At 37.3% G+C, this 13994-nt stretch overlaps 1 protein-coding gene across 1 annotated transcript in view; it reads left to right on the top strand.

The window, feature by feature from the left end:
* CNTLN (centlein) overlaps positions 1-13994 on the top strand; it is a 182562-nt gene that overhangs the window by 8372 nt on the left and 160196 nt on the right. Inside the window, exon 4 of the mRNA XM_026866054.1 lies at positions 5761-5845. Coding sequence (XP_026721855.1) covers positions 5761-5845 — 85 coding nt within the window. The remainder of the gene's footprint in view (positions 1-5760; positions 5846-13994) is intronic.

Here is a 13994-nt window from a genome sequence, read left to right as displayed (position 1 = left end):
GTGACAGTCTATTGTTCCAGTATCTTATGAACTAGGGTAGCAGTTATTGGCTGAAACACTGTAATAGGGTGTGATACTGATCTTACACTGTTCTTCTAATAAATATGGACTCCTCCCCACCATTGCTAGGGTAATGGAGTGCCTTACAATCTTTAGTATAATTATGCTCATAATAAACATGAAATAATATTTACTCACTCTTTCACAGATGAGGAATGAGGTGCTTTAGGCAGCTGAATCTCACTATTTTCCATGGGTGACAGATATTTAAATGTCTTTTGAGGTCTGAGATTTTGTGAATAAGAGGAAAAATTTTAAAAAATTTAAAAAACACAAAATGGATCTAGTGGAGACCAGGGAGCGCACATCCCATCCACTGGTGAGGCTCTCACCTGCTTCCTACCAGCCAGTGCAGCCTGAGAATGAAGACACAGTCTCCTTCTCTGTAACCATATATCCAAGGAGCAAAAGGATGACCACTGAGGAAATGAAAAATAAGTTCAAAGACCTCTCTGGAATCCTGTGTTGCGAGTAATCTTTTTCAGAAGCACAAGTCATGAAGGAAAGAATCCTACAAAATCTAGTCAGGGTGGCTTTACCTCACGTGACAGTGGTGTACAAAGGGAGGAAGAGGGATGTATAAATTATTCACCACAGAAGAGAACCAGGCTAGTCATTGTCCACGTGTCTAGAAAGAACTTAACCCTACTGTCAATTCTGTGAAAGAATCCAGATCCCCTGTATGAATAAAGAAGCTGTGCATGGGGTTTGTCTTGATTTAGAAAAAGCATTTTGGTCTTGCACTCTTTGTGACTGCTGACCAGCTTCTGTTCTGAGATGAAAAGGTGCAGCTCCTTAAAACAGCAGCCTGAAAAAAAAATTGTAGTATAGCTCTAAGGGAAGCTCTGAGACATCGTATTCCTGCCTAACATCTTCCCTCTATCAGAGAAGGAAAACAGAGTCTCATGGCGGGGCACTGCTGCTCTCAGAAGCACAGGTATACATTATGAAAGACTGATTTAAGGAGTCTCAGCAGAGGACATCCTCTACAACAAAATCACTAGGTAACCTTCCTCACTATCTGTTAACATTTCCACTGGACTTTAAAAAATATATTGTAAATACATAACGGCTCAATTAATAAAGTTGGTTAAAAATTTTTCTTAAAATCTGTTACCATTCAAAAAAAGAGGAGGTGATTGCTGCAGTTCATATCAAGTCTTATTTCAAGGTGCAACAACACATCCAAATATGATATGTAAGTTCCAGTCAGTCATATTGCCTTGAGTGTCTGTGGGGAACAAGCAATGGAAGCTGTCCTAGCCACTGGGAGAAGCTGCTGATAAAGTTCCATATGAGGTTTCAATTTATGCTTTAGACTTCTGACAAATCCATTGTGTGCTTGAATTCTGATAATTAGAGGATTCTTTCTTTAGTTGTGGGTGTTAACTAGTGAAACTACTTTGGGGAGCATTACTACAGCTTGTGCTGTATAGAGAGTAAAAGTAAACCCCAGAAAACCAAAAAACCTTGGATTTACTTTAAACTTTTCACACTCATGATGATTATAGATCTGTATTTATAAACTTTGTTCCCTGACAGCTTTGTTCAAAGGACTGTTTGAGCATCGGGTAAACAAGGAAAATACCACATTTAACTAGAAATTCACTTTGAACCATTGGCTAATGTGTGCCTGTGTTACAGGCAGTTTTTGCTTTAACAAAGGTCTGTTGTTTCTCTCCAATCCCAGACTTTAGTCTTCAAACCTCTTTTATGCAGCCTTGCCATAGAGTCACAGGACTCTGTAAGTTATCTACCAATAGTACACCAGAATTAGCTGGGCATACTGTTTGTCAGTTCTCTAGAGCAGATTGTTCCTTTACTTTGTTCTCAGCTGGTTTATTCAATTTCTCCCCAGTCTCTCTTTAAAATAAAAATAATTTGAAAAACAAAACAAAACAAAAAAACCCAAAAAACAAACCCAAAAAATCCAAAACCCCACAACTGTAAAGTTCTGTAGAGCCTTTCTTTGCGAAATCTACCTGACCCATCATGTTTTCATATTAGAAAACAAATTTAATAAATTTTGAAGTGATGATTAAATAGCCGAGTTAAGAGGCTAGTTAATTATCCAGTATTTGTTTAATTGCACCTTGTTTTAAAAGGCTGAGTTTGTCAGAGGAGATAGCAGTTAGAGGAGTTAGGAAGACAGTATCATATTGTGGATGGTAGATACAGAACGAGTGGTTATAGCAATGGTTTCATTTAAGTAGAAATATAAAATAAAAACAGCTGAATTAAAATGGAGAGGGAAATATATCACAGTGGGAACAAAGAATGGATAGAACATGTCAGCCAGTGGTTAAGGTCAGATACTTTTAAGGGCCAGAGGCAGTGCTATTCAGTGGTTCATGGGGCTTTTATGTATTTTATTGTATGGTTCTTCCTGTGTTTACACATTACTATTCTGAGTACTTTGTAGTAAAGACCTACATTGTTTTTTGTCTTCTGAAGCTTATAAAATTGTGAATCAGTTATACATGTGTCTAATATTAAATTCTTAAGTTCTCTAGCTGTAATTAAGACCTGAGGAAACTTGAAGTGCTATAATACTTACAGTTAGACAGATTAGTATAGGTTCATCAGTTCCTGAGATTATGGTGTAACGTGTTTACAGGTTTTTTAATACTGGGGCAATTTTTGATTAATTTAACTTGTGGAATAATGTATGATACCTATCATCAACAGTATGCTTGTTTCAGGAACATGCACAAGCTTCTGATAATTATTATACACGTAATCTATTTACAGACATTTTTCTTTACTAACTCCTAATTTTTAAAGTTGTCTAATGTCGTTTAGTACAAAGTTTTATAAGCTTATCAGAAAGTCTTTTACTGTTTTTAAAAACCTGACTGAAAATGTGCTTTCTGTAAATTAGTTATGTGCTATAAGCAGGGTTTCATTAACTGTCATGTGTTATGAAACCTGTTTGTTTTTTTTCTCTCTTCTGCTCCCTTTTTTGGTCGTTAGTGTTTTGTTTTTTTTTTTCCAAATGACATCACAGTGTAACATCAGATAACTTCACATTTGCATGTACCTCTGTAATTTCAGCCTACCTAGTTCAGTTTCAGTAGGTGTTCAGACATAAACTATGAAAAACTGGGGGTACTATATATTTCATTGTTGATGTCTTCCTAGCAGCCTATCATGAAAATTCCTTGATGCTTCTGGTTGCAGGTGATCAGATGCTTTGAGGTCAGGATTTGATGTGCATTTTTCTGTTCAGTTTCTGTCTTGGTTAAAATGCTAAATACCTTTCAGACATGAAATGTCTTTTGGAAAACTTGTTGAATATACATGGTTTCACATTTCTCTGCTCATTACAACTCCTGAATTGTTTTCTTTATGGAAATAGTTTTTTTTTTTAATGCTGTACAGCTGCTTAAGATCTCATAGTTTTGTTTCTCATAGCTAAATGTAATTTAAATACATACCTTTTCAGACAGGGTTTGTTTGGCTTTTTTTTTTTTTTTTTTTTTTTTTTTTGCTTTATTTTTCAGTAGGAGTGTGCTGCTTAAAGTTATGATGCTTTGAGATGTCAGTTTCCAAAACCCTTGCTTTAAATTCCTTACCATTGTTATTTAATTCTTTATTTACTCAAGATCAGACTAGATATTTTAGCATAGAACTTTGTTTAAAAAACACGTTACTGGATGGCCTGTGGGGACAGTGTGGTTTAGCTTTTAAAGTCACTGATAACAGTAGAATATGCGGTAATACATAATAGTGGAGAAAAATAATTGTGCACATATCTACTATCCTTATTGAGCTCTTAGAAAATGCTTCAGCAGATGAAAACTTTTGTGCCCATCTGGATATTCTCATCCACTTTGTTCAGATTTACAGACTCGTGCGTACCACTCTCCCATTCCCTTCCACAACTGAAGTGTTCCCATTTTGGTAGAGCAAAAGTTGCTCAAGTAGGATTCCCTGGCTTCTAGGAATGATTTATACCCAGCCATGATGGAAATTTAACTGTATTGTGAGAGCAGTGATAATCTGAATGAGGTTATACTTCTCTGTCACCTGTGATGCTGGGGATGCCTGAAGTATTTGACCATTTTTAGGGAATATATGTTTCTCAGATGTTTTCTTGCAGATTATTATAACACCAGGCTGTGTAGCGCTGTTGACACACTGTGCGGAAGGGATGTGCCATCCAGAGGGACCTTGATAGGCTTGAGAGGTGGGCCTGTGCAAACTTCATGAGGTTCAGCAAAGCCAAGTGCAATCCTGCACAAAGGTCAGAACAATCCCAAGCACAAATATAGGCTGAGCAGATATAGAGCAGCCCTGTGGAGAAGAACTTGGGGGTATTGGTAGATGAAAAACTGACTATGAGGCAGCAATGTGTGCTCAGAGCTCAGAAAGCCAACTGTATTCTGGGCTGCATCAAGAGGAATGTGGCCAGCAGGTTGAGGGAGGTGATTCTCCCCTTCTACTCCACTCCGTGAGACCCTACCTGGAATACTGTGTTCAGCTCTGGGGTCACCAACATAAGAATGACATGGACCTGCCTAAGCTGGTCCAGAGGAGGGCCATGGAGATGGCCAGGGGCTGAAGCACCTCCCCTGCGAGGACGGGCTGAGAGAGTTGGGGTTGTTCAGCCCAGAGAAGAGAAGGCTCCTCAAGACCTTAAAGCAGCCTTCCAGTTCTTAAAGGGGGCCAACAGGAAAGATGGGAGGAACACTTTAACAGGGAGTGTAGTGATAGGACAAGAGGTAATGATTTTAAACTGAAAGAAGGTAGATTTGGATTAGATACAAGGAAGAAATTCTGTTGTGGAACACTGAAACAGGTTGCCCAGAGAAGCTGTGGCTGCCCCCTCCCTGGCAGTGTTCAAAGCCAGGTTGGACGGGGCTTTGAGCAACCTGGTCTAGTGGAAGGTGTCCCTGCCCATGGCAGGGGGGCTAGAGCTAGGTGATCTTTAAGGTCCCTTCTAACTCAAACCATTCTGTGATTCTAGATACGTGATAGGAACTGTCTTGTGATAAGGACTATCTGTATCCTTACTGTAGCAACTTCTGTTTTCTTTCTGCCTAGAACAGAAAGCAAGTAAGGGCATTGGCATTTAAAATTTAGTCAAGTAAGATAGCAATGAGGTGTTTTTTTAAAATAAATCATTATTTGGTTTTCTATGAAGTGTTACAGAGATGGTTATAGCTCTGCACTTATTAACCACATAGAGAGGCTCTGCTCATCCCCTTTACCCAGCCTTCAGAGCTGTTTTTCAGAAGTTCTGTACATGTGAAAGATAGTAAAATAGTTAACCAATACGTTCCAAAGTAGTGTTTCAGACATAGAAATGCCATATAGCTGAGATAAGTCCTTCACAAACCCATGCAGCTTAGTGGCTCTACCTTGCCAAGAAGGGAAAAAAAGCATTTAGCTCAGCCTATGGACAAGTACGTACTTTGCATTTTGGAAAGAATGAGACAGATAATTTTAGCTGCTTAAAAATGTATTTTAAGACTTCTTCCTTCTGTTCTTTTTGAACAAAGTTGTGTTAGTTCTTTACAGATGTAATTTTCTGTCACTTGCCATATGCTCCCTGCTTAATTCTGCAAGGCTTGTCAGCTTCAGATAATTTAATTTTCTGTGCTTTAAAATGACATTCATTATCAGGACATGAAAAATTCAAATGATTAACTGCAAATTGTGACTAATAAAGCATCTATTTTTTTTGTTTGTTTCCAGAGAAAAGCAGAAAGCTGAAGTCAAGGACAGAAGGGTTTTAGAGATTTTGCAAGCCAAAGACAGCAAAATAGAAACCCTAGGCCAGGTTTGTATTATGTTTAAATAGAGCAGTTAAGAAAATTTCTATTATTGACATCAAATTTATGTTTCTTAAGATGAGAAACTATTTTGCTACTGTGTCTTAAGGTGAAAGTTGCAGATGATTCAGAGATGATAACCTTCTGATAAAATATTAATTAAACTCTTCTGAGTTGTTCAAACGGTTCACCTTTTACCTGAAGAGTTCCAGTGACTTTAGATTAAGCTTTCTGAAAAATTTTATCAACCTATACTATATTTTGCCTAATGGACTAACCTCAACTTGGGTTTTAATCTAGAAGAGTTCTGATGGTGCTTAGATTCGTAATATGCTTGTGGTTTGGAAAGATGTGCCATACTGACAAATGAAAAAATAAAGCCCTTTACAGTAATGAGGGCTAACCGTGTAGTATCGTAAAAGTAATACAGCTATGTATTCAGTGTTACTGGCCTATATCAATATTTATTAAGTTAGCTGATATCATAAACTATAAAACAATACTGTCAAATCCAATGTCATACATAAGTGTTGCATTGTGTATTTTCTACTGAACTGTTCATATAAAATGAAGTGCTGTGTATCAGTAAAAAATTTAAATTGAAACCATGTATTGAGCTAAGTCATTGGTAAAATTGAGGAACTATGAATGCATTTTCTAAAAACAAAAATAATTATTTGAAGAGTAATCAAAGCTTTTGAACCCTTCATAGTATTTGAAATAAAATACTTAGGAAATCCAACACTAACAAATGCTAAATAAACACAAGAGAACAATAAACATTGCACGTTAAATTTCTCTATAAATCATAAATTGTTACCTCCTCAAGTCTATGAGGAGAACAGAATGTGGTTTTCCATATTATTAATAATAAGAAAATCATAATCAGCCCGAGTGTGATATGGAGGAAGAGAAAAAGAATTACTTCACAGATAATAAAGCTGATAGCAGAAACACAGAGAAAGATCTAGGGTGTGCATTTCAGATCTCTAAATTCTTCAGTTCCTGGGGATAAAAGTCTTAAACGATAAATAGTTTTTTCATAGAAGCACAGAGTGGTTGAGGTTGGAGCCAGCTGCCCAGGACTGTGTCCAGATGGCTTTTGAATACCTTCAGGGTTGGAAACTGTACAACCTCCCTGGGCAACCTGTGCCAGTGCTTGGTCACCCTCACAGGACAAAGTGTTTCCTGATGTTCAGAAGCAACCTCCAGTGTTTCGGTTTGTGATCATTGTGTCTGGTCCTGTTGCTGGACACTGCTGAAAAGGACCTGCCTCCATCTTCTTTGCATCCTCCCTTCAGGTATTTATATACATTGATGAGATTTCCCCCTAAGCCTTTCTCTTTTGACTGAAGAGTCCCAGCTCTCTCAGCCTTTCCTTACAGGAGACATGATCCAACATCTACATCATCTTAATGTCCCTTTGCTGGTATCTTTCCAGTAGCTCCAAATCTGTCTTGTACTATGGAACCCAGAACTGGAAGTATGAGTCCATGTTTGGCCTCATCAGTGTTGAGTAGAGGGGGATCACCTCCATCAACCTGCTTGTGGTATTTTGCCTAATGCAGGAGGCCATGATACCATTTGCCTTCTGTCACAGTGGTACTTTGTTGACTTAGGCTCAACCTGTTGTCTGCCAGGGTCCTCAGGTTCTTTTGTGCAAAGCCACTTTCCAGCTGGACAGCCCCAAGCATATATTGGTGCACGGGACCCCAGCAATCAAGGTTGCATATTGTTCCTCCCTGGATGCAGGACCTTTCATTTCCCACTGCTGAATTTCATGAGCCCATTTCTTGAGACTGTCCAGCTGCTGAATGGCATTGTGACCCTCTGGTGTGTCAGCTACTCCTTCCGGGTTTGTGTCATCAGGAAACATGTGGAGGGTGTGCTCTACCCCATCATGCAGATCATTAATGAATTTTCTCACATTTACAGTGGCTTTTACTAAGGTCTTGATTGAATTGAGATAAGTTGTATAACCAGTGGTGTAAATTCAGGTTTCAGAGCATACCTACTTCTGGTTTGTTAAAAATTATACACCTATTGCCTGATGACAAATCACTGAAATGAGGCTATCCGTCCTTTTATTTTGTATTACAGCAGCGGCTGGAGTTTGTGTATATCATCAAGTCCTTGTGGCTGTAGGTGTGATTTGTAATATGTCTGGTGCATGTATGCACATTATTTTTATAAACCAGCAGTGAATGATTATTCCTGCATTTCTACCTTATCCTTAGCTGAAAGAGAGACTACCTGTGTAAGAAGTTTATAAGTATTTTTGCGCAGAAACGTGCTCTTAAGAAGGGCTCCCTGTTGTGGCAGCTTCTGAACCTGTAGTGTGCATCTTCATGAGATTGCTCTTTGTGGTTTCAGATCAATTTCAGAAGCTGAAATTGAAATTGATCAGAAATCTGAAATTGATAATGTGATGCAGTTACCATCTGGAAGTGAGAAGATGCTGAAAATGTAACCAGAGGCAGGGATATGTGCCAGGAAAGGAGGACTTGTCAAGAAGATGGGAGGAATTAACAGATGAAGAGGACAGAAGCTGCTGTTCTGACGATCGTCACAACTTTAATGAATGTTGTAATACAGCCCTTTCTAATAGCTTCCCTGAGAGTATCATTGACTCAGGGTGAAGTGTGGATTGTGAAAAGCAGCAGATGGTGCCAATGGCCAGTGCTCTGAGTAAAAGCTGGGTATGAAGGTGGTGTCATTCTGATCTTCTTGCCTCATTCATTGGCTGGAATGCCACAGGATTTGAAACAAGAAGGGGATCATATTCTGAGGTTTGGAGTGGTTTCAGTGGTATGGTAATCAGTGACTGGAGTTGGTATAGAGCACAGTGTAGTAAGGAACATTCTCATCTAAAAAGAAAAAGAGATTATTTGTGTAATTAGAATGCAAATATGTTGCTTTTGAAACAGGTTTGACAGTCATGGCAATGAACATTCTTTTCTGTAAAATACAGCTGGCAAGACTGTATTGCTGTCCATGAGTCTGTTATGTCTAGGAAGGTGATATTATATCCAGTTGTTTCTTTTGTTGTTTTCCCCTTTCCCTTCACACACTGTACAGAGATTCAGTTGCAACAATATAATTTGTCATAGGGTATTTATTTACTAGGAATTTCTGAGTGGCTGCTAAACAACTGATTGTATGAATCCATGCTGAGTAAGGGAGAAAAAAGGCAAATAAGTATCTCATAATTCAACATGTATGTAAGCTGATACTGCTGCCAGAAACAAAAAACCGTAGGAGATCATGAAATAATTTAATAGTAGTTATTTAATACTGAGACCTAAGTTAGCTTTATTTGTAATGAGATATTTCAACTGTTTGAAGGATTTCCATTTTAATGGATATTACTTGAAATCAACTAAATTAATTCAGAAACATGACTGAGAAGTAATGTGGTCTTTTAATCACTTTTATATAACTGGAAATGGAGAAAAACAGTGCTCAAATAGTAATGAGAATGGGACCTGTGGTTTTAAGGGTAAAAATCAGTGTAAATCAATTTTACAAAACTTCTGCTGCTAATATCTTTGGAACAGAGTACATACATTGAACTTTTATGTACTTTAGTATGACTTAGTCTGCTGTACACCTTTCCTAAATTACAGTGGTGCAATCTTCAGTTTTAGGTAAACGTGTAAGACCATTTTTTCTTGCCATGAGATTATTGCAAAACTGCATATTCTGTTAAACATTTTAAGTATGAAATAACATGTAGCATTTCAAAATGTACCATTGAAAGGTTCAAATAAATATAGTATTTGTTAAAGCACTTAAGGATTTTTTTTAATGTATTATTGTACATTTTTCAGTAATTAAGTACAAAATGTATTGAAGTATTTAATTGTATTTTTCCCTTTTTTTAAATTTTTTCTAATTGGTTGATTGGTAACTTTTAGTCTTGATAGTCACAGCTGTGTCTCATCTGGCATATACCTAGTTATTCTAAATGCTGTGTGGTAAAAATCTTACTCCTTTGAGGTTGGTGGCTAGATTGATATTATACTGATCTTATTACTGTCATTTTTGTTTTACACAGTGGCTCAAGACTCTTCTCAGTTAGTTATGTATCCTTGCATATATATGTAAATTCTCTATGTGTTTCAAGAAAAAGAATTTCTAATTGCTGCCTTTAAGTGGCTAACTCACTATCCTAGACTTTTAATTATTATTCTGAAGGGCGACTGCTAAAAATGTCTTTTTTCATTCTCCTTTTCTTTGTAAACATTTCCCACCTGGTATGTTTAATTTATATTATCTGTGTATGTTTCAAATAGATCACTAGTGCTTTTTTTTAAAAAAAAAAAAAGTTGAAGTTTTTGAAAGAATTATTTAAATTTCTTGAATTTAAACAATTAGGTTAGAAGAGAATATGGGGACAGAGAACTTAGTTTTATGCCATTCATGCAATAGATAAATTAAAATATCTTCACCTGTTTTCCATAGAAAATAAAATTAAAGACATGTAAAAGTAACAGTAAACCTTTTCTGTTGTCTATAACATTGTTAATTAATCAGGTTTCAGTTTTGATCTGGAGGAACTAAAGATAATCTTTTTGTCCTAGACCTTGTAATGTTTTATAACCTTATCAACTGATTATACTCCAGAGGGGTTAAAATAGTACTAGCTTGCCTCATTATATGCACTTGAAAATCTTCAGCTTACAATGCAATTCTGTATCAAAGCCCCTTTAATGGGCCCAAATAAAATTCTAATAAATTTTTCTTAACTTTTTGTTCTTTCACCTGATTGTATTTTTCTTTGTAATAAAATGCTGTTATTAAATTAAGACAAAGGTATACACATGTTATTGCCATCTAAACACTATTTCCAGTAGTATATAACCTTGATTATTCTTGTGTAATGAGGGACATGAGGATAATTTCAGTAATAGGGAGTTTGGATGAATGTGTCATCAGTGATGAGATTCTGTGAAGCCTATAAACTCTTTGCAAAAATTTTTCCAGTGAATGAGATTTATAGATATTGTAAGTAAAGAATATTTGAGGACAATGATGCTCTCTTTTTTTTCCTTTAAAAAGACAATTTTACTCAAGTTGTACCTTGGAAAAAGGGATCAGCCTTCAGTGGTCTAACCTGTCTTATATAGCCCCTTTGAACTGCATCAATGAATTATCATACGTCTTTGTGACTTTCTGCTTGCAGTCTTCTAGTTACTTTTCTCATAAAATTAAGGGAAAGAATCTTGTTAAGGAGCTGGTCTGAGTGACAAAGATGGGGAGGAAAATGTATTTATTATTCAGATAGTTAAAAGTTGCTGATTCTGGTTTATTGATAGAAGGCTACCTGAGGTGGGTGGTATGATGACTATGGCTAATACCTGTGGGCTTGTTTGTCTGAAGAAATTAATAAGCTCTAAATTATTGTGTACCTTTACAGCTCATTAATACTGTGTGAATTCCCAGTAGGAATGCTTTCTCTACAAGTTGAAAATGTGTTTCTGTGAGGTAGCTTACTCCATCTTGAGGAAGGAGTTTTCTGCTTAATCCATAAAAAAGCAGCTATATTGGGTGCTCATACAGGTGTGCTGTAAATCCATCCTTCACCTTTTTATTAATTTGCCTGTGTAGCCATGCCTGAAGTTGGCTAAAACTCCCAGATCTTTATTACTCAGTCTTCGTGTTCAGTGGTGTTTCTACAAAGATAGTCTGAAATGATGGCTGCACTTAGATTAGATGTGAAAAGGCACAGTAAGTAAAGGAGGGTGGTGTTTCTTGTCCCCTGTCAATTCCACTGGTTTGAAATGCTCAATTCTCACTTTACCAGAGCTCAGTATGCAAGCCTGGAAGGAGAGGAATGTCATCTTGTGATCTCATTTATCCTCTGGGGAACTGGGATCTAGTTTGGAAATTTCTTATGTAATCCAGATAGGAATAGTTATTATGTAGTCAGAGTTACAATAAGATAGCCTTTTTTTTCTTGAGATAAAAATGGTTTTTAAAGCTGATGGAAACTGTTTATATGGTTGCTGTAGTGACACTTTTTAAAAAATTGTAAAATCAATACAGTTTTAAGAGAGTGAAGCTGGATTTTATTCCCCTTTAAGGATGTCGTTGATAAGGAATCTTTTCATGTATCATGTCTTCTTACTTGAATACTGGCAGATTTTCTCAAGTTCAAGAAAATTGTCATTCCTTAAGGACGAGGTAGCAGAAAGAAGCATGCAGTGCCCTTTGAGATTAGATTCTGCCTTTACTAATCTGCTGATCATACTTAGGAAGGAGCTTGTCAGAAAAGTTGATCATAGGAACAGCTGTTCTTTATTTACTACACCTGATCTGGCAGCATTGATGTATGTGAGTGTAATGAAATATTTGCTGTGTCAGGAGTAGATGCTAGTAGGTGTCGTTTCCAGCAGATCTCAGAGTCATGCATACTTCCAGAGACAAAGCCTTGCTCACTCTGAAGACCTTGTATAGGCCTTGCTGAGGAGGAAAGTGTAGGGAAAAAAACGCCCAACCTAGTTCCATTGAGACTAGGCTCTTTGATGAAGAGAAGAGAAAAGCTTGTTTTAGTAGGCTGTTGGTTTTGATTTAGAATGAGTAGAGAGAATAGGGAATAAGAAGATACTTTGGGTTTTCTGATGCCTGACATACAGGGGTGGACTGCTGCTTTCCATAGTTTAAAAATATAGCTGTGAAGAAGAGAGAAAGGAATAGAGAAAGTATCAGTGTACTGGACAGTGCTGCTTTATGGTGCTGTGTTACAGGTCCTATAGAAAATCCAGTCTGCCCTGGTGTGAAGAATGACTAGACAAAAAAGGAAAGGGGTTTTATTTAGACCAGCTATTGGTTACAGTGATGTTAGAGCTGTGGCGAGATTGTTAGATTATATTGTCAGTGTTTGCTGTAGTTATCCTGAGAGCTGTCATATCCTCATTAGAAGAAAATGGACAGTTAATCTCTAAATTTAGCAGATGCATTACTGCAATACGTGCTATACTGGGAGAGGTGCTGGATTTATTATGTAGCTATAGCTTTTTTTATTATTATTTTTGGCAATGCAGTCTCATTTTCAAATTAGAGTATTGCCACCTCTCAGGGCAAGGAGCTTCTGTATTCTTTGCATCAGAGATGGCAAACCAATTGCTCATGTGTCAGAAATAGTATTTGGCTCCCTTGTCAATGCAGAAATGCAGCTGCTTGGCAACACTTCCTTGCACGACACCTGTGCAGCAGAAGGGACCATCAGAAAGAATGCAAAGGATTATAGGATATTGTAAGAATCAAAAAGAATAGTAGAGCTTTGTTTTTAGTGGAATGTGCTGCAGTGGAGTTGTAAGGAGCATCTTGAGTGGAATGAAATGGTGCGCATCATAATAAAGTTTTGTTGGTGCTGTGACTACGAGATTGCTGTCAGGAGGTAGTTCCTTTGCTGCTGTTGAAAATGAGGTGCTGGAGTTGCAGGACTGACTGATACACTATGTGAAGTCACAGTTCATTTCCACCACATGTTCAAACACTGAGAAAATCTGTCAGGTGGTTTGATTAAGATAGCAAACCTTGGTGAAGACACCGAATTAATCATATCAGGCAAGTCCAAAGAGGGCAATAAGGAACATGGCGTTTATAATAGGTGATGCTGTTTGACCCTTCCTTAATCTGTGGGTCACATGAGAATTCAGGAGCAAGACTGACTGGTGCTAGAGGAGTAAGCACATATTCCATACTTCCAGGATGATGTCAACTGCTCATGTTTCTGGTCTGCTGCTTTGTAGAACCATTTTACTTGATCCTCCTGAAGAGCTTTAAAGAATCTTCATTTTCTTTTCTTCAGCAAAAAAGACCTGCCCTTGTTCTCCAGCACATAAATAGTAGGTAAGCACATTTGAATGGACACTGTTTTAAGACTGTTTAAGTTACCATCTTTTATTTCATATCTGTTACTGATAGAAATAGACGTTCAAAACTTTTCATTCGTTTTGGGTATGGATTTGCAGATGCCTGCTTGCTGCTTTGTACTTTTTTCTCAGAAAAAATGATTTACATTGTTTAATCTCAGGGAGTTCTGTAAAGCATGGGGTGGGATAAAGAACAACCAACAAACTTCTGGTGGTATGAAAATCAAGTGAGCTCCCCCACTTTGATTCCCCTCTTTTTGTAGTTGGTTTTGGTTTT

The sequence above is a fragment of the Athene cunicularia genome (assembly GCF_003259725.1).
Source record: "Athene cunicularia isolate RWA chromosome Z unlocalized genomic scaffold, athCun1 chrZ_part2, whole genome shotgun sequence".
Taxonomy (NCBI): Eukaryota; Metazoa; Chordata; class Aves; order Strigiformes; family Strigidae; genus Athene; species Athene cunicularia.
This window is presented reverse-complemented; position numbering and strand designations above follow the sequence as displayed.